Source organism: Capricornis sumatraensis, chromosome X (genome assembly GCF_032405125.1).
Source record: "Capricornis sumatraensis isolate serow.1 chromosome X, serow.2, whole genome shotgun sequence".
Taxonomy (NCBI): domain Eukaryota; kingdom Metazoa; phylum Chordata; class Mammalia; order Artiodactyla; family Bovidae; genus Capricornis; species Capricornis sumatraensis.
Genome location: NC_091092.1, coordinates 123,852,884 through 123,874,981, shown reverse-complemented (window position 1 = coordinate 123,874,981; position 22,098 = coordinate 123,852,884). Strand labels below are relative to the sequence as shown.

The window sequence follows — 22,098 nt, the reverse complement described above, 5'->3', positions numbered from 1 at the left end:
TCTTGATAAAGTAAATACAGTGCTCCCTACTTCCAAAGGTCATCTTATATTCATTACATTATTACAACATCTTAGAGGTGTGTGTATGCCAGAATGCATACACATGTAGAGACAGACACACACCCTGACACATACCATGAGGGATATAAGGCAGTTACAGGAATGCAACGGGACAGTAATAAACTAAGCAGCCTCAGAAGGCAGTGCTCTCATAAGTGAGAACTTATTCTTTTGGCGGCTTCTGTACTCCTCTCCCCCATCTCCATCATTCTTTTTCCAGTTAAAGGCCACTTTCCTGGCACATGAAGAGCAGTCTTAGCAAACCCAACAGTGAAGCTCTTTCCCTGCTTGTCCAAACTATTGTCTGACTCCCTCCCAGAGTAGTGAGATGGGGCAGGGGAAAGGAGAGGAAACCCCTCGGAAGGAAGTCAAAGCTACAGAGCCGGGGGCAGGACCTGATCTAATCTTGTCTAACTCCTGCCTCCCGGGCTCCAGGGGAAGCTCTTGCTGCCCTTTCAGGGTCTGACTTCCACTCCCAGGTGCCTACTTAGCCAAACGTGGATCACACTGATGCTGACAATGGTCTGCCATGTACTCAGAGTTCTGGATTGTCTGGTGGCCTTGAGGTTCCAAGATGAATTCCTTCAAAGCTCATTTCCAAGCAGGTGAGCAATAGCAATCTGTGTCTCAAACCTCAAGGACTATGAATTGGTCACCTGCTGCTGAGAAAGAATTTGAATGTAACGGCAGAGGGTGGTATGACGGTAAAGGGGGTGAACTGTTGGGAAGAAAGAAAACATTTCCTGAATGCATTCGGGAGGACATTAAGATAAACATGATAGGGGAAAAGGATGATTTACCAGCTCATTTATGTGACAAATGTTATTTGCCTATTAAAATCTTTGTGGTTGTTCAGTTACTCAGTCATCTCAGACTCTTTGCAACCCCATGGATTGCAGCACACCAAGCTTCCCTGTTCATCACCATCTCCCGGAGCTTGTTCAAATTCATGTCCATCGAGTCAGTGATGCCATCCAACCATCTCAGCCTATTGTCCCCTTTTCCTCCTGCCTCCAGTCTTTCCTTGCATCAGGGTCTTTTCTAAGAAGTCAGCTCTTCATATCAGGTAGCCAAAGTATTGGAACTTCAGCTTCAGCATCAGTCGTTCCAGTGAATATGCAGGGTTGATTTCCTTTAGGATTGACTGGTTTGATCTCCTTGCAGTCCAAGGCACTCTCAAGAGTTTTCTCCAACACCACAATTAAAAAACATCAGTTCTTTGACACTCAGCCTTCTTTATAGTCCAACCCTCACATCCATACATCACTACTGGTAAAACCATAGCTTTGACTAGACGAACCTTTGTTGGCAGAGTGATATCTCTGCTTTTTAATATGCTGTCTAGATTGGTCATAGTTTTTCTTCCAAAGAGGAAACATCTTTTAATTTCTTGGCTGCAGTCACCATCTGCAGTGATTTTGGAGCCCAAGAAAATAAAGAATGTCACTGTTTCCATTGTTTCCCCATCTATTTGCCATAAAGTGATAGGACCAGATGCTATGATGTTAGTTTTTTGAATGTTGAGTTTTAAGCCAGCTTTTTCACTCTCTTCATTCACTTTCATCAAAAGGCTCTTTAGTTCTTTGCTTTCTGCCATAAGGGTGGTATCATCTGCATATCTGAGGTTATTGATATTTCTCCTGGCAATCTTGATTCCAGCTTGTGCTTTATCCAGCCTGGCATTTTGCATGATGGACTCTGCATATAAGTTAAATATGCAGAGTGACAATATACAGACTTGACGTACTCGTTTCCCAATTTTTGAACCAGTCTGTTGTTCCATGTCGGGTTCAAACTGTTGCTTCTTGACCTGCATACAGATTTCTCCGGAGGCAGGTCAGGTGGTCTGGTATTCCCATCTCTTTAAGAATTTTCCACAGTTTGTTGCAATCCACATAGTCAAAAGCTTTGTTGTAGTCGATGAAGCAGATGTTTTTCTGCAATTCTCTTGCTTTTTCCATGAACCAACAGATGTTGGCAATTTGGTCTCTGGCTCCTCTGCCTTTTCTAAATCTAGCTTGAACATCTGCAAGTTCTTGGTTACGTACTGTTGAAGCCTAGCTTGGAGAATTTTGAGCATTACTTTGCTGGCGTGTGAAATGAGTACGATTGTGCAGTAATCTGAACATTCTTTGGCACTGCCTTTCTTTGGGATTGGCATGAAAACTGACCTTTTCCAGTCCTGTGGCCACTGCTGTTTTCCAAATTTGCTGTCATATTGGGTGCAGCACTTTCGCATCATCATCGTTTAGGATTTGAAATAGCTCAGCTGGAATTTCATTACCTCCACTAGCTTTGTTCATAGTGATGCTTCTTAAGACCCACTTGACTTCACATTCCAGGATGTCTGGCTCTAGGTAAGTGATCACACCATCATGGTTATCTGGGTCATTAAAATCTAAATTTTGTATAGTTCTTCTTTGTATTCTTGCCATCTCTTCTTAATATCTTCTGCTTCTGTTAGGTCCATACCATTTCTGTCCTTTATTGTGCCAAATTTGCATGAAATGTTCCTTTGGTATCTAATTTTCTTGAAGAGATTTCTAGTCTTTCCCATTCTATTGTTTTTCTCTCTTTCTTTCACTGACAAAGGCTTTCGTATCTCTCCTTGCTATTTTTTGGAACTCTGCATTCAGATGGGTATATCTTCCCTTTTCTCCTTTGCCTTTCACTTCTTTTCTTTTCTCAGCTATTTGTAAGACCTCTTGAGACAACTGTTTTGCCTTTTTACATTTGTGCAAGCATGCTTTTTGCTATTACTGTGCTAATTTATATAAAAAAGACGGAGATATGTCTGGGCTGTAGTATTCCTATGCTGCAAATTGAGGAGCATACAACAAGGTTCTATCTTCCTATGTAGCATTGGGTAAGAGTGCAGGAAAACTTATTTGTTTCAAAGAGAGTTAGAAGCTCATATCAAGTACCACAATTAAAGAGCTAAAAAATTTGTTACCTGTGCTCCACTAAAAAAGTTCACCCTTGTATTGCTTCACCAACAACTGAAATCCCTGAAATGCTGCTAGACAAGGACCATAGGAGCCATATTCCACGAGAGTTGTGCACCATTATGTCACCACCTCCTGTGCAATGTGTATCACACAAGCTCAGAAACCAGCCACACGAGGATCTTCATCCTCCTCCCAGAATTGGTGCCACCTCCACCTCCTTTGGGCTTCCCTGGTAGCTCAGAGGTTAAAGCCCTCTGCCTGCAATGCGGGAGACCTGGGTTCAATCCCTGGGTCAGGAAGATCCCCTGGAGATGGAAATGGCAACCCACTCCAGTATTCTTGCCTGGAGAATCCCATGGATGGAGGAGCCTTGTGGGCTACAGTCCAGGGGGTCGCAAAGAGTCAGACACGGCTGAGCGACTTCACCTTCAATTTCCACCTCCTTTGGTCCATCAGGAAATCGTTAGTATTTCAGCAAGGGAACACAAGGGAACACAGCAATTTACAAATCGCGCCTATTCAGGGTGACTCAAATTCTGGTGCCGAAGAACTCTCACCTCCTGACCAGTACCTGCTCACCAGCATCCTGACTGTCAAAGTCAACCAGAGGTATTGCCCCCTTCTATGGTGCATCCAGAGCAACATGCACTACCCACATCTCCTCTACCACTAGTAAGCCATCCAGTGTCACATTCTCACCAGGATTCAGATCCTCCTCAGTTGGTTTGTATTCAAGTGTTACCTCCACCCATGACTTCTGATCCATCACCGGTAACTTCTTCCCCTGGATATATTTCTGTCCTGGTGCCGCCTTCTTTGTATCCTTCTCCTCCTCCTCCAGGATTTCCTCTATCTTAAAATGGTGGTCCACCTGTAAATGAATCTCCTCCTAACCATCATAGTCTTAACTCTTACCCCAATTCACCGAAGAGCAGGAAACGCTGACCCTTCCATTTGCACAACAGAATGGAACAAATCCTGGTATGCGCCCTCTATCAAAAGGACTTTCACCTCCTCCACCAACACAAGGTCCAGCTTCCCCAATCCCACTTTCTGGATCACAACACTCAGATTAGACAACATGTTAGCATTGATCATAGTGTTTTGAACTGAAGAGCTAATGAGGAAAAAAAACCAAAACCTTAAATTGAATCAACTTTTCAATTAACCTTTGTTCGGGGAAGGAAAAGCACCTCTTACAGAGATGGCAAGAAAACTCTTAGGATCTTGTCTCTTAAAGTGATTTTAAACCTTGGCTTTAGGATTTATTTCCAGTTTTATACTGTAGTGTGGATAAATGGCTCAGTGTAGCATAGCTGTATTTTTACAACACTTTTCCTTTAGCGTGGTGAATTGACCTGGAGGTGACCTTCTATCATTTGAGTTCCCCAAATAAACTTGCATTGTTCTGCTTTCAAAAGTTTTGTGTTTGTTTAGATTTTTTCTGTGACATATTTCATTAACCTGTGTAAAAGGATGAAATTTCAGTATGGTTGTAAACATGCTATTTTTCTGTGAATTTAAGCACAATCACAGTTTTTTTCCTTCTAGTTTTATTGAGATGTAATTGATGTACAGCACTGTATACATTTAAGGTGTACAGTGTAATGATTTGACATCCCGTTTTTTAAAACTATGTTTTACCTCTAATTTCCCAAAGTGCAATAAAAATCTCGGAAGGAAAAACCTAGAATGTAGTGTAAGGCAGACAGGTAAATGGTAGAGAGTGATTTTACATTTTAGGTACTAAAATGTTGTGGAATAATAAGTATATAATGAATTTTGCTTGGATGCCTTCTTATTTTTAGGCAGCCCCAGAAGCACCAAAATACATCAAAATTCTAGTACTATGATAGATTTCTGTTTGTGATGTTGAAAGGCATTACTGAATCACTTGCAAAAATATGACTGAAGTAATGGATTCTGTAGGCCCCAAGCTGGTGGGGATGCTGTTACTTGTTAATCCTGTTTTTGAGAATGGTTGGAGTCCTAATGCTCCACACTGGTTTGTCTAAAGTAATATTATATTATAACACAGTTTAAATGGTGTCATTTTGATGAAGTGTGTGGTACTCTGCTCATTGTCTTAAACTAAATATTTAGGGTTGAAGAGACTTTGTTATAATTCCTTGTTTCATGATAGTTTGCTCCTGTTCTTATGTGCTTTCCCTCTAACCTGAAATTAAAAACAAACAAACAAACAAACAAACTTATTTCTTGTTTGTTTCTTTCATTAGTAAGGATTCTAAATTTGGAACATTTTAGCATGAAGTTAAATGAAAACTGCCAGATGAGTTTGTATTAGAGAGGAGAAAGGTAAATTATATGAATGAATATGACTAAGTTATATGAATTTCATCACCTCATAAGGTGCCTTTAGAATTAATTTTTGCATTATAGGGACTTGTTATATTTCTGTTAAGGTGACCACTTACACTTTGTACAGAGTTCATATATATAAATTGATGTTCTTGGGGTATTATTATGTGTCATTTGAATGAACTCTCATGAAGTTTTTCCCCCATTAATGGTGTGTGTGTGTGTTAGTTGCTCAGTCTTGTCCGACTGTGATCCTGTGGACTGTAGCCTGCCAGGCTCCTCTGTCCATGGGATTTCCCAGGCAAGAATACTGCAGTGGGTAGCCATTTCCTTCTCCAGATTTATTATATAGTTTATATAAATTTGAAATATATTTCTTTTTGGCAAAGGATGGACTTATTGCTAATTTATCATTTTATTCTGTTGGATATAGGCAAAACAAATTCTCATTTTGGCTGATCAGATGCCAACACATCTCTGAGCTTAAAGCTGAAATTAGAAATAATATAAATGGCCATTTTAACCTTGACTAGCCTGAAATAACTAACACTTTCTTTTTAAAGTAAGTGATTTTTCACACCTGGCAATTTGAGAGTCCAGTGTTAATACAATACTTCTAGTGAGAAAGCTTTGCTATTAGGAGACTGAGGTAGTGTGAAATAGTGATGGTAAATGCTTCTGTCATAGTATTGTAGGTACTTGGACTGGTACACACTTGATCCCTTTTTTTGCCCAAGTTTAGAAAGTGTCAAAATATTTCTCTTAAGATACAATACCATTCTTTGTTTCCTGTAAGAAGAAAACAGTCAAATTCACTAAAGTCTTCTCAACTATCTATGAGGAGCTCTCCTGCTTTTATTGAAATTCACAATGGTTGAATATTGTTTGAAACCACTTAATGTATTGGACAAAAAAAGAAAAAATCAGTTTCATGATAAAATGCCCACATGTTAAAAGAGGTGGACTTAAAAATTATTTTTTGTTAGGGTTAGAAGTATATGTTATGCAGCAAAGCAGATCAGGTGAATGTGTTGTAGGAGACAAAAATTTCAAATGGCATCAGGTGTGAACTCATCCAGTTGTTTAAAGTGGGTAGAAAGATAAAATTAATGTGTCTTTCTCTACGGAAAAAAATAATGTGAATCCCACTTTATATCAGAGAAGACTTTGAAGCTGGAATAGGCATATGTCTAAATTATATGTATGTACAATGCATTCTATTACTCTGAAGATGCTGAAATGGCAGTTTAATTCTTAAAAACAATAAAATGGATGCATAAATACTAAAAAATCATATCTATAAAAAATAAAAATAAATATTAGTAAAAGGGAAAATGAAGGTCGAATAAATAGTAAAATAAAGCCCTAGTTACAGTTGGACCCCTCCAAAACTGAACGGGAAAGTCCTGCACAGTGATTAATGATGGATGAAACGTGTTTAAAGCAAAGAGTCAAGATAAAAACATGGACATTTCAGAGAGCCTAAGTTGAATGCCGAGCAAAAATTCTGTGAGTTCTCATAAAATGGCCACCCCCTAATGTAGGGTAGTGATTCCTGATTCTGACAGATGGAGAGAATCTCCTGGAGGATCAGCTAAAAATAGTGGCCTTTACCTTACTCCCATGGGATTCTGGTTCAGTACGTTCAGGGCATGGATGGGGCTTAGTACTATGTTCTTTCAGTAAGTATCCCAGGTCATTTGGAAGCTGCTGCCTGGCAGATGTAGTCACTGGTCACTAGTCTGTTCTCTCGGCAGCCAGGGCAACCACTGGAGGACGAGCTCAGCCCTCAGAGGCTTTCGCACTGCACTTCAGGGCCAATTCCTTTTTCATGACAGCATACGACTGGACTCCTAGTGGATCCCCCAAACTCATGGCCTACCCTTCTTGCTTCATTCCCTCTATTGTAGCCACACAGGCTTTTCGCTGATCCTGAGACCCCCAAGCTGATTCCTGCCTCTGCAGTTTGCACTCACGGTTTTTTTCTGCCAAGACCATCTTCAGGTGGCTGACTTTCTCACTCATGTTCCTGTTGAAATTCCTTCATTGCTGCTGCTGCTGCTAAGTTGCTTCAGTCATGTCCGACTCTGTGCGACCCCATAGACAGCAGCCCACCAGGCTCCCCCGTCCCTGGGATTCTCCAGGCAAGAACACTGGAGTGGGTTGCCATCTCCTTCTCCTCCTTCATTGCTACTCCATGGGAAACAGCACCCCTCCTCCCCCAGCTGTCTCTCCATACCTCCTCACCCCACTTTGTTTTTCTTCATGGCACTATCACTAATTATTATCTAATTAACTATTTTCTTATTTTTGTTTTCTCCATGAGAATATCATCTTCCAGAGAGGTGGGTCTTTGTCCTGGTCCATCAGAGAAAGACAAAGAGAAAGACAATTTAATTTTTGTTTCCTTTTTTTTTTACATTTTATTTTGTCCCAGGTGAAAATTGGGGCCATTTCATGACTTTTCTCTGTACTCTTAGATGATAGAAAGCCCTATGGTCAATATTTAAAATGTCCAGTCTAATGTGATGATCAGACTTTGGAACTGATTTAAGAGCCAGGCCTTTCCCCACTGTGGCTGGTGGAAAACTAACAGCTGGGGGAGAAAGGTGTGGTCAGCTTCTTGCCTTACCCACATTTGCTTTCACTTCTTCTCCCCTATTTCACTAAGTAGAGGTCTTGGTCCCTGTTGAAGTGCACAGGGATTGGCAAAGGAGAGGTGAGGGAAGCAGAAAAACTCTTACTTGATTGGTACTAGATGAACCTGAGTTAGTGCTTTAGGGGCGTGACTACAGGTTTTAAGAATTGATTCTTTCTTTCACAGGCACTTTCGTAGCTGGTAAGAATGGCTCACGTTGCTCCGGATCGCTCCCTGTAGTTCCCTTGATGAAGATGAGTGCACCTCATTTCCAGTTAATCCTTATTTCTTCAGCCCCTGAGAATTCCTACAGCTTCTCTCCTGTGTTCATCCCTCCAGCTAGTCCCTCAGGACAGGACAGAAGTGCACCTCAGCACTAGCTAGGCAGGGGCAATGTCTGGCCCATGAGAGGTACTTTCTCTTTCCTAGGAAACTTGGACAGTGCTGGCCAGTCCCAGTCTTGCCAGCTCCCTCTTCCTCAGCTGTCAGAGAAGTTAGTCAGCCTGTCTTCTGCAGCTTAGATTTTCCAGACAACAGTCTAGAGTGTCCTTAATGCTTCAGAGAACACATATGTTGCTATCCCAAGGGTGTCATTAAAGTGTCTCTCTCCTGGGAGGTGATGTAGGAGGCATCTTTCATCCCTCCTTGCAAGCGGAGAGGAGGGGGTGGCACTTAACAGCAGAGCAAAAGCCTGTGCCAAACTATGTTCTGGTTGGTCAGTGCCCAGGCCATAGTGTTTGTTAAATATTTTATCATTATTATTATTACTCTGGATCCAGATATTCTTGATTTTCAAATGGCTCAGGAACCACAGTTTGGAAAAGGCAGCATGTTGTATTGTGTCTACAAAACTAAGGAAGGTGAAGAAGTAGGTAATTAATTGGACAATTTAGGAAAAAATGCCTCAGGAATTGGAATTTTCCTGGCATAGTTTTTTTCTGAGTCATTCTGAAAAGTGCCAGGTTTTGGCACATCTCATAATTCCAACAGCATTATGTTGAATAAAATAATACATTTTTTTCTTTAAAACATAGTCAATGGATATATTTCATTTCCAAGAGGAAGAACTCAATTATGTTTTAAGCATCATTCAAGGTCAGACTCAGTAAAAATGTGATATAAATGGACTTCCTATTTGGCTAGGAAAAGTGGAGATAAAGAACCCTTTTTCAAACTCTGATGAGTGAAACATTTTTTTTCAGCATGTCATCACGGAAAGAGATGGATTGCTTACTTCATTGACCATCACTTGCTGTGTTTTAACTTTTTTCCCTAATATTTGACTTGGATTTTATGTTTGGTTTATGCATGCCATAGATTGATTGCAAAACTGGCTTCACTTCTACTCTGCTTTCTATACATACATCCTTTCCATGTTTCCTCACAGTTCATCTCATCAAGAGATTGAGTCAGTTTTCTCGTCTCCTTGATTATGGGATGGCCTTGTGTTTACTGTGGCCAGCAGAATATGGTAGAAGTGGCAGTTCTGATCCTAGAGACCTTGTATCCTTCTGCTGTCTCTCAGAGCTCTGTCATCATGAGAACAAACTTGGCTTACTGCTGGAAGAGGAGAAAACACGTTAAGGAGAACTGATTTTTCCCATTCAAAGCCATGGTAGACCGCCCTAAAGTCAGCCAGACTCAAAACACGTGAGTGAGTCACCAAGATTAGCAGAGCTACCAACCCAGCCCACATTTGACTGCAGACCTATTCAGGAACTCATTTAAGAGCAGAGGAACCACCCAGATTACCTGCAGTTTTGTGAGCAATAATTTAAATGGCTATTGTTTTAAGTCTCGGGGTTTTGGGATGCTTTGTTGCACAGTGATAGCTAACTGGCCATTTTTGCCCTCTCTTTCCCACTGTGGTCAGAGAATTACCGTCCAGTTTTACAAGTAAAATTTGCTCTCATGTAAGGTATTTTTGCTTCCCCTGTGTCCCACTGGTAGAGTCTGCCTGCCAATGCAGGAGACACAGGAGATGTGGGTTCGATCCCTGGGTCAGGAAGATCCCCTGGAGGAGGAAATGGCAACCCACTCCAGTATTCTTGCCTGGGAAATCCCATGGACAGAGGAGCCTGGCGGCTACATTCCATGGGGTCACAAAAGACTCAGACATGACTTAGTGACTAAACAACAGCAGAGGTATTTTTAAAAACATGAATTACAAATATCTGATGTTAAGACATAGGGAGAGTTCACTTTTGGAAGGGTTTAATATGCTAAATTCTTCAGGTTTTGTCATCTTCACAATTCATTTCCTAGTTTTCTCATTAATATCCAAGTTATAAGGATGATTAACCTTCAATAAGCTGTGTGGTAACACTGAACAAATTGTGGAGGATTTAGCTTAAGCAGATATTACATATACTGCTGGTGTGACTAAGCAATGTATGCCAAGTCTTGTGCTTGTCAGCATGAATTTTGGTTCCAGATTTTCTCTCCTGAATTGGTGTCTTGGGATCTTCTGTCGTGGGAGCTATGTGTGCAACAGCTGAGCCATGGTGGCTACTCTTACCTTGATGATTTTGCTCTGCTTTATGGCCAACAGCTCTGTATTTAGGGAATCTAGAGAGTCCTAGTCACCAGGGTCCATATCCTTTATCTTTGCATCTCAGGAGGCTCAAGTTAGCATGGGCTTCCTTGGAGAAAACTCCTCCTTTTAACCCCATCCTTTCATGGTTCTCAACAATCTGAAGTGGCTTTTTATTTATTTCTATAATTTTACTGTTTAAAAAAGTGTTTTTTTGGCTGTTCTGGGTCTTTGTTGGTACGTGAGGGCTTTTCTTTAGTTGCAACAAACAGGAGCTGCTCTCCAGCTGTGGTGCTCAGACTTGTCATTGTGGTAGCTTCTCTTGTTACCGAGTATGGGCTCTAGAATGTGAGCTTAATATTTGTGGCTCCCAGGGTTAGTTGCCCTGCAGCATGTGGGATCCTCTTGGATCAGGGATCAAACTCGTGTCTCCTGCATTGACAGACGGATTCTTGACCGTAGAGCCACCAGGGAAGCCTGGCTTTTTATTTCTATTTTTAAGTTTTACTATATTATGTTTTTAGATTTTTATTTTCATGTGGACCATTTGTTTTTGTAGTCTTTATCAAATTTTATTGCAATATTGCTACTGTTTTATGTTTTGGTGTTTTGGCCATGAGGCATGTGGAATCTTAGTTCCCCAATCAGGGATCGAACCCACAACTCCTGCACTGGAAGGTGAAGTCTTTACCACTGAACCTCCAGGGAAGTCTCTGAAGTGGCTTTTAAAATTGATGTCCTAAAACTTTCTTTTCCTTGTTTAGTCCAGACTACCCCTCCACCACTGCCGTAAGTTGCAGTCACATGAGAGCCAGCTATTGGCCCTCAGCTCTGCATAAGCCCAGATGTCTGTCACCAAGACTGACATTACTTTGGATACCACTTGGCTGCATTTTAGACAATGAGAGGCTCTTGAACAAACATCTGTTTTAGGGACAGATGTCTGCATAATCTTGGGTTTTCAGTTTCAAATATACTTAAAAAAGTATTTTTAAAATACATTTGTTTTTTTTATTAGGGAAAAATAAAGCAATAGTCACTCAGTTGTGTCTGCCTCTTTGCAACCCTATGGACTGTAGCCCATCAGGATCCTCTGTCCATGGGATTCTCCAGGCAAGAGTACTGGAGTGGGTTGCCATTTCCTTCTCCAGGGGATCTTCCCAACCCAGGGATCAAACCCAGTCCCCCACATTGCAGGCAGATTCTTTACCATCTGAGCCACAAGAGAAGGATAGTTTACTAGGGAAACTAGCCTTATTTTTTAAAATGTTTTAATAAAAAAAAATCTCACTAGGACCACAGCCTTGTCTAACTCAGTGAAACCAAGCCATGCCTGTGGGGCAACCCAAGACAGGCGGGTCATGGTGGAGAGGTCTGACAGAATGTGGTCCACTGGAGAAGGGAATGGCAAGCCACTTCAGTATTCTTGCCTTGAGAACCCCATGAACAGTATGAAAAGGCAAAGTGATAAGATACCAAAAGAGGAACTCCCCAGGTCATTAGGTGCCCAATATGCTACTGGAGATCAGTGGAGAAATAACTCCAGAAAGAATGAAGGGATGGAGCCAAAGCAAAAACAATACCCAGTTGTGGATGTGACTGGTGATAGAAGCAAGATCTGATGCTGTAAAGAGCAATATTGCATAGGAACCTGGAATGTCAGGTCCATGAATCAAGGCAAATTGGAAGTGGTCAAACAAGAGATGGCAAGGGTGAACATCGACATTCTAGGAATCAGCAAACTAAAATGGACCGGAATGGGTGAATTTAACTCAGATGACCATTATATCTACTACTGTAGGCAGGAATCCCTCAGAAGAAATGGAGTAGCCATCATGGTCAACAAAAGAGTCCGAAGTGCAGTACTTGGATGCAATCTCAAAAACGACAGAATGATGTCTGTTCGTCTCCAAGGCAAACCATTCAATATCACAGTTATCCAAGTCTATGCCCCAACCAGTAATGCTGAAGAAGCTGAAGTTGAACAGTTTTATGAAGACCTACAAGACCTTTTAGAACTAACACCCAAAAGAGATGTCCTTTTCATGATAGGGGACTGGAATGCAAAAGTAGGAAGTCAAGAAACACCTGGAGTAACAGGCAAATTTGGCCTTGGAATATGGAATGAAGCAGGGCAAAGACTAATAGAGTTTTGCCAAGAGAATGCACTGGTCATAGCAAACACCCTCTTCCGACAACACAAGAGAAGACTCTACACATGGACATCACCAGATGGTCAACACCGAAATCAGATTGATTATATTCTTTGCAGCCAAAGATGGAGAAGCTCTATACAGTCAACAAAAACAAGACCAGGAGCTGACTGTGTCTCAGATCATGAACTCCTTATTACCAAATTCAGACTCAAATTGAAGAAAGTAGGGAAAACCACTAGACCATTAGGTATGACCTAAATCAAATCCCTTATGAATATACAGTGGAAGTGAGAAATAGATTTAAGGGCCTAGATCTGATAGATAGAGTGCCTGATGAACTATGGAATGAGGTTCATGACATTGTACAGGAGACAGGAATCAAGACCATCCCCATGGAAAAGAAATGCAATAGGGCAAAATGGCTGTCTGAGGAGGCCTTACAAATAGCTATGAAAAGAAGAGAAGTGAAAGACAAAGGAGAAAAGGAAAGATATACCCATTTGAATGCAGAGTTCCAAAGAATAGCAAGAAGAGATAAGAAAGCCTTCTTCAGTGATCAGTGCAAAGAAATAGAGGAAAACAACAGAATGGGAAAGACTAGAGATCTCTTCAAGAAAATTAGAGATACCAAGGGAGCATTTCATGCAAAGATGGGCTCGATAAAGGACAGAAATGGTCTGGACCTAACAGAAGCAGAAGATATTAAGAAGAGGTGGCAAGAATACACGGAAGAACTGTACAAAAAAGATATTCATGACCCAGATAATCATGATGATCTGATCACTAATCTAGAGCCAGACATCTTGGAATGTGAAGTCAAGTGGACCTTGGAAAGCATCACTACGAACAAAGCTAGTGGAGGTGATGGAATTCCAGTTGAGCTGTTTCAAATCCTGAAAGATGATGCTGTGAAAGTGCTGCACTCAATATGCCAGCAAATTTGGAAAACTCAGCAGTGGCCACAGGACTGGAAAAGGTCAGTTTTCATTCCAATTCCAAAGAAAGGCAATGCCAAAGAATGCTCAAACTACCACACAATTGCACTCATCTCACATGCTAGTAAAATAATGCTCAAAATTCTCCAAGCCAGGCTCCAGCAATACGTGAACTGTGAACTCCCTGATGTTCAAGCTGGTTTTAGAAAAGGCAGAGGAACCAGAGATCAAATTGCCAACATTCACTGGATCATGGAAAAAGCAAGAGAGTTCCAGAAAAACATCTACTTCTGCTTTATTGACTATGCCAAAGCCTTTGACTGTGTGGATCACAATCAACTGTGGAAAATTCTGAGAGAGATGGGAATACCAGACCACCTAACCTGCCTCTTGAGAAATCTGTATGCAGGTCAGGAAGCAACAGTTAGAACTGGACATGGAACAACAGACTGGTTCCAAATAGGAAAAGGAGTGCGTCAAGGCTGTATATTGTCACCCTGCTTATTTAACTTCTATGCAGAGTACATCATGAGAAGCGCTGGACTGGAAGAAACACAAGCTGGAATCAAGACTGCCGGGAGAAATATCAATAACCTCAGATATGCAGATGACACCACCCTTATGGCAGAAAGTGAAGAGGAACTAAAAAATCTCTTGATGAACGTGAAAGAAGAGCGTGAAAAAGTTGGCTTAAAGCTCAACATTCAGAAAACGAGGATCACGGCCATCTGGTCCCATCACTTCATGTGAAATAGATGGGGAAACAGTGGAAACAGTGTCAGACTTTATTTTTTTGGGCTCCAGAATCACTGCAGATGGTGACTGCAGCCGCGAAATTAAAAGACGCTTACTCCTTGGAAGAAAATTTATGACCAACCTAGATAGTATATTCAAAAGTAGAGACATTACTTTGCTGACTAAGGTCCGTCTAGTCAAGGCTATGGTTTTTCCAGTGGTCATGTATGGATGTGAGAGTTGGACTGTGAAGAAAGCTGAACGCCGAAGATTTGATGCTTTGGAACTGTGGTGTTGGAGAAGACTCTTGAGAGTCCCTTGGACTGCAAGGAGATCCAACCAGTCCATTCTGAAGGAGAGCAGTCCTGGGTGTTCTTTGGAAGGAATGATGCTAAAGCTGAAACTCCAGTACTTTTGCCACCTCATGCAAAGAGTTGACTCATTGGAAAAGACTCTGATGCTGGGAGGGATTGGGGGCAGGAGGAGAAGGGGACGACCGAGGATGAGATGGCTGGATGGCATCACGGACTCGATGGATGTGAGTCTGAATGAACTCCGGGAGTTGGTGATGGACAGGGAGGCCTGGCATGCTGCAATTCATGGGGTCGCAAAGAGTCGGACACGACTGAGCGACTGAACTGAACTGAACTGAATTTAAAAAGTGATACATGCTCATTACTTAATAGTTACACAACATAGGAAAGGATAAATAAAAAGAATTATCTGTAGTTCTATAGGTGATTTTTTTGTATGTATTCCATATGTATTTAGATGGTATTTTGTTAAAAACGTTTTAAGTTTCCACTTTTTCTCTCTTCTATAAATCATTCACATTAAATTTGTTAGCATCAACTTTGTTTTATCTTTTAAAACCACATGAGTTATTTGCATTTTAACATATTATAATTTGATATATTTTAGTTAGTGCTTAATATACATACATTACTTAGGTTCTGGTTCTTAATGTAATATATATGTATGGTTGCTTAAAACTGAAAACATTAACTCTTGTTTACTCCACACTTTGCCTCTGTTTTATTGACGTCACCAAATCTGGTTCTCTCTTGAAGGTAAAGACAGAATGTATACATCAGTCCATATGTATCTGTAGAGGGGAAGGAGCAGAGTAGCAGTGTACTCCAGAACAGGTGCTTTGAGTAAGAGAACCTACTTCAGTCAATATAATCATCATTAGGTGTATTTTATCACAAGTAAATGATTTTAACTTGGTGTCCATTCCTATTCTCTTTTTTTCTTTCCCAGCGCTGTTGACTCTGAGAGGGGCTGACCATGCTCTAGGCCAAGGAGGAGAGAGAGGGTGCCATATGCTGTTCTATGAAAATAAAGCTACTCTTGCTACTTTTAAAAAGTCTGTAAGTCTATAATTTCATATAAGTAAGCATTTTGATTTACTTTGCCCATTAAGTTTTACTTTGTGCTTTGAAATATTAGCAACTCATAGCTGTTCACACGTGTTATCTGGCTTACTTCCCTTGGGTATAATCCAGGCACCTCAGCCCCCCAGGCATCCATCCCTGCATGGTTACCTCCACCCAGCAGACTCCTTGTGGAGTGTTTCGTCTCTGGATGAATGGTTCCCTTAGCCAACTCAGCATATAGCCTGGAACGCTAATGATCATCCTCTAGTCCTCCATGGCTCCTCTCTCACTTGCTCGTATTCCATCGGTAACCATGGTCTGTAGATGCTACTTTTATGCTTCTCTTGCAGCTATGCCATCAAATCCATTGCCTGTACCACAGTGCACAAATTGGCCGCTTCTCTGAGGACTGCTGGAAGTGCCTTCTTAACGCTGCCCCTGCTTCTGATCTCACCATCAGCCTCACTCATCCAGAACAGCTGCCAAGGAAGCCCTTTAACATGTAAGTCTGTTTATGGACACTAACATACAGCTCTAAAATTTGGGATAAAGTCAAATTCCTTTGCTTAGCACAGAAAGGCCTTTGTATCTGACTTGTCTCCCTCTCTGGCCTCATTTCCCACCACTTACCCATGGTTATCCCTTTGTCCAGTTGTAAAAAAAAAAAAGTTCCCTCCTGCAAGTCTTTTCATACACATTTGTCTCTGCCAGATATTTTACTTGTTTTCTCCCCATCCACTTTTCCTTGTCTTCTCTGTTTTAAATTACATTGTTCAAGCTTCAACAGAAACATCACTTCTTTCTAAAACCTTTCTCCAACCAAGTGCATGATTTTGATGTTTCTACGCTGTTGATTACTGTACCTTTTGTATGATTACATCATCTTATCACACTGTATTTTAATTGTTTGTTTACATGCTTTTCTAGTCCACTAGACTAGTGGGTCTCAAAGTGTGATCCTGTGATCAGTAGCATCAGCTTTGCTTTGGAGTTTGTTAGAAATGGAAATTTTCAGTCATCACCTCAGATCAGAAACTCCAGGGGTGAGCGCAGCAATCTGTGTTGGGGGCAAATCATTTAATATCTTATGATAGGGGAAGACTGGCTGGCCATAGTAGTATACTGGGAAACATGGGAATTATTTAGAAGATGCATGACTACTGACAAATACTGTCTTCCATGCCAGCTTTTCTTAAAGTGACTGGCAGCCTCAACGAAGTCCAGAGTGCCACAAAGCATCTCAACACTTGTTTTAATTTGCAGCAATAATAAACTACCACAAATTCTCTGGCTTTAAACAGCAAAGTCTGAATTCCTGCTGGAGGCACCAGGAAAGAAAGGCACCAGGGCCTTTCCTCAGTTTTTCTAGATTTCAAAGCTACATGCATTCCTTGGCTTGTAACCTCTTCCTCCATCTTCAAAGCTAGACATGGCTGACTGAATCTTCCTGATGATGCCATCTCTCTGCTTCTGATCGTCTGCCTTCCACTTTTCTATTTAAAGACCTGTGTGATTATGTTGGGCTCAGCTGCATAATTCAAGCTGATCTTGTTTCCAGGTCAGCTGATTAGCAACCTTAATTCCATCTTGCTATGTACATAACATATTCAGAGATTCTAGGGGTCAGGAAATGGACATTTTGGGGGTGGCGGCATTATTCTGCCTTCCGTGATATTTGTGCTTGACTTTTCGAGATTTAAGTAAAATCATTATTGCCTTCTACCTTAATGTGGGCTCCTTGGAGAAATCAAGGATGTCCTTTTTTCACTGTCATTTCTTATAAAGAAAGTGGATTTGAACATTCTGTGATGTTTTAGAACAGTTTTTGAAGAGAACCCCCTCCCCACCATGATTTATAGTTGTAAAATATGAACTTCACTCAAGATTAACTAGAAAAACATGCCCCAGATGGCAGCTAGAGACCGTGTGATCTGTGAATGTCAGTCTATCAATATGTTAAAAAAATAAATCAGGTTCAAATATTTTAAAAAGAAGAGTAATGGGTTACAAAATAATCTATCTTTGAAGAAGGGGCAGGCAAATGCTTTTTAACATTTTTCTCAAGAGCCTGCTTTTAGCTCAAATTTGCCAAGTCTTTTTCTTTTCCCATCTGAAGATAGATAGGTCTACAGAACCCCTGCAGACACATTGGAGGTGGCTCTGTCTTCCAGGGACTTGGCAGAAAGTATTATAGGACTCATTCATACTGCAGAATAGTTATAACCTTCATGTCTTTCACTTGGACAGATCTGTGCACTAGCAAATAGTGATAGAAATGGGGCCCTAGAAATGCATGTGATGGAGGGTGTGAATTTTCAATATTGAACTTTGATATGTTACCATTTGGAAACAGACTACTTTTCAAATATTTCACCTCTGACATAGGGCGGGACCAGTTTGGCATGGGCCAGTTTGGACCAGCATTGGGCAGTACAGAAATATATTTGTGAACAGTGCTCCAGTAACATGATGAGAGAGGACTGTATCACAGAAGCAAATGGGAAGGAAGGAAGTAGTGAAGTTGCTCAGTTGTGTCCAACTCTTTGAGACCCTGTGGACTGTAGCCTACCAGGTTCCTCCGTCCATGGGATTCTCCAGGCAAGAATACTGGAGTGGGTTGCCATTTCCTTCTCCAGGGGATCTTCCCCACCCAGGGATCGAACTCAGGTCTCCTGCATTGCAGGCAGACGCTTTACCCTCTGAGCCACCAGGAAAGCCCATCCTAGTGAAAAAGGATTGGCAGTTAAACCAGAATCCCTTTGAACCTCTGTGTGACTATTCACACCCAATAGTTAGAGTTGCTTACTTATATAATATGATTAACCATTAACTGAGCTAAGTTTATCCTGTACTGTGAATTCAATACTTAATTTTTAACATCTTAGCAAATCCTGAATTGAAACCTCCTCCCCAATACTGTTACAAGAACAATGTGTACTAGGTAGGACCCACCTGATGTTTCTAGTCACCACCCTACATGAAAATGGAAAGCCCTGGGAAACAGCACCATAAGCCATTGAAATCATCCAGAACAAAATTTCCTTCAGTTTAACTATGGTGGACATACCAAGGATTGTGGTTCTTTAATCAACAGAAGAGAAGTTGTAAGAAAATTACTTGGGCAATCTAAATATGAAGCCACCATTTTTTTGCTCATATGTCTTTTATTTTAGGACAGTATGTTGTTTTGTTCTGATCTTGGATAACATTTTGGCTTTGCTTTGCATGTATTGTTAGAACCACACGCAATCATCCAGACCATTAGAATTGCAAACATTTAGGAGCCATAGTTACGGATTGACTCCAGAAGTGGAATGCATCTATAGTAACATACCCAACAACTACCTGACCACCTAAGAGATGTTGCCTGGAGTTATACCCTTGGGACACCTGATTATTCAGGAATATGGACCAGGGGAATGGTAGAGGAGGACACTGATATTCCACATTCCTTGTTGTCCTTTTATCAAGGGGATTGGTAGGATGTGTTGTCTTTCAACAGACTGGCTTTCATCCCCTTTTTACATGACTCTGCCTTACAGAAGTTCACACTTTTAAGAAATGACTTTGTTCCCTCCCAGGCTTCAAATGGAAACTTTTCAAGGCCATATTTGCTATGAGGATATTTATCATGGAAGTTAAGTAACTTACACTTTAATTCAAGTGTCCTCTCGGCATTGAGAATAGGTTATTTTCTCTAGGAGGCCTGGGCAGTTTCCTGTTTTAAAGAAATTGAAAAGAAATATATTGCTTTCAGCAGCCCCAAAATCAATAGAGTTTCAAATATAGATGGGACCAAGTTTCTTGTGCTTCTTAGGAGGGCTGAAAGGTGGTGCTGACCCAAAGCCCTGAGTGATCATAATACTTAGACGGAAGCCATTGTGCTGTGGAGTATGAATGATTGTGGCACATGTCTCACCATTCCAGACTCAGGTGATCAACCCTCATATACACCACAATAATGATGGCCTCCCGTCCAACCATCTTTAGAAACTTCCTTACAGGATATATTTAGGATCAGACTATTTAAACATATTCCTTTTTCTTTACCTTAGGAAAAAAAAAACAAAATAGAGCCTCAGGGCATTACCAATCAGTGCTGTTTTGAATAGAATAACATGTATGATAACTAAATCTAGCCATAAGCTATTAAGTCCTTGATAGCAGGGTACCACTGTTTTTTTTTTTTTAATTATCTTCCTACCTCCCTCAGCATCTAGTGGTGGCTTATACAGAAAACTAGCTCAAGAATGCCTGTTAAATAAGTGAATCAAAAATTTTATATACCAGTGCTACAAGGATGTCCACTTGTTTTTGGACTTAACATGCAGATGTTTCATGCTGGGAGAAGGACCTTGGTTCTTTTGTATAGTTTCTTTTCCTCTGCTGCAATTGCTTTTTATGTCATTGAATTCTCTGAGCATATTTATTTAAAGTGTTTATCTGGGAACTCTAACATCCTCCCTTGTTATTCTCTTTCTATTTATTTTTTCCTGCTGCTTTTAATTCATGTTGCCTTGTCTCTGGCCTATTTACTTTTGTTTGCATTTTAGACATTGTATTTGAAAAATTGTAGAAATAATTTGACGCCCAAGATGATGCTATTTTCCTCCAGAGAAGATTCCCACTTGTTTCTGCCAGATGCCCAGAGGCACTAGCAGTTTTGATCACCTCTGTCCAATTTCAGGGCTTGAGGGGATTAAAAGATGACCTGCAGTTCCCAACATAGTCCATGTACTTTCAGGTCACATGAATTTTAGGGTGCAGATCTTTGAAGACCCAACCCTAAGTGAGGAAGAATAACTAATTCCCCCCTGCCTTCTCTGACTTTCTTGGTGGCTCCCAGATACCAGTGTCTGTTCCTTTAGTTCCACCAGGTTGACTGAATTCTTACTTAGCTCTCAGCCCCCACTTGTCCCCTCCAGGACCATCAAACATTCCCAGGAAGAGAGAATCTATCCGCAGGTTTCATTTCTCAGGGTATCCATTCTCCCCTGGATCCTGTCCAGGTAATACTTCTCTACTTTGTTAACATTATAGGCCTTTGGGCAGATTGAAAAAATCTTTTGTTATGTTTTTCTAGTGGTTCTAAGTAGGAGAGTGTATCCAGATTACCTGATCTGTTATTATCAGAAGCAGAAGTCCATCCATCTTATTCTTGCTTATTTTTATATCTATAAAAAATCCTTTACTTTTTGGTAATTTTATTTCTTGGGTTTTTTTTTTTTTGGTGACTATTCTGATAATTAGAAATGAAATGTTTATATATTTGTTTTGGTGGCTAGCTTTTTTAAAAAATATTTCTGTCTTGATTTTTGGCTATGCTGGGTCTTTGTTGCTGTGCACAGGCTTTCTCTAGTTGCAGCAAGGAGGAGCTACTCTCTATGGTGCACAGGCTTTTCGCTGCAGCGGCTTCTTTTGTTGTGGTGCATGGGCTCTACAGCATGTGGACTTCAGTAGTTGTAGGACAGGGGCTCAGTAGTCGTGACTCCCAGGCTCTAGAGCACAGGCTCAGTACTTGTGGCATATGGCTTAGCTGCCCTGCAGCAAGTAGGGAAGATGGGGTCTTCCCAGACCAAGGATCCAACCCGTATCTCCTGCATTGGCAAGTGGATTCTTTACCACTAGACAAACAGGGAAGCCCTGGTGGCTAGCTTTATAAAGTCATTAATGCTTTTATTTCTCTCTTTTTCTAGAAACTATCTATTAATCTTTTAAACTATCTATTAATAATAGATAATAGTAATAGATAATAATCTATTAAACTATCTATTAATCTTTGAGAAATGATACAATTAGTATACTTCCTTCTCACCTCACTCTACGACTTGATTTGAGTTGATTGTATCATACTTATTAGTATTTATCATCATACTGTTAAATGTATTTCTGTTATTTTTCAGTTTAAAACAGTAGCATTTGGTATAAAGCTATTAAAAAGGTCAAAATAGGGAAATCTCTGGTGACCTAGTGGTTAGGGCTCTGTGCCTCCACTGCAGGGATGCAGGTTTGAGCCCTGATTGGGAAACTAAGATCTCAAATGCAGCACAGCACAGCCAAAAAAAAAAAAAAAAGGGAGATGGCAGAATATAAGTAATATGTATATAGAGTGAAAGAAAAAGAATAGATTGGGAAAATGCTTTAAAGTAAAATATTACTTAAATGGCCAAATACATTTAATTCTGATAATATGATAATGGATATATCTACTTCTGCTTTTAGTTCTGTCAATTTTTAGTTGACATATTTTGAAGCTGTGTTATTGGGTTCATATGGCTCTAGACTTTTAATATCTTCCTGGTTCATTAAACCCTTTCTTCCTTTATTGTAAAAAATATCTTTCTTAATCTCACATATTGCTGTTTGCTTTAAAATCTATCTTTCTGATATTAGTA

The 22,098-nt window shown here is 40.6% G+C and overlaps 1 protein-coding gene across 1 annotated transcript; it reads left to right on the top strand.

Annotated features, from left to right (window-relative positions):
- Positions 1–703: 703 nt before the first annotated feature.
- CBLL2 (Cbl proto-oncogene like 2) lies at positions 704–16,209 on the top strand. The gene is given in 9 exon segments (XM_068963311.1): positions 704–907; positions 1,831–1,848; positions 2,803–2,846; positions 2,848–2,893; positions 2,895–3,024; positions 3,027–3,240; positions 3,465–3,591; positions 3,594–3,617; positions 16,054–16,209. Coding segments are annotated over 9 exon segments (963 nt in total).
- The last annotated feature ends 5,889 nt before the right edge of the window (positions 16,210–22,098 follow it).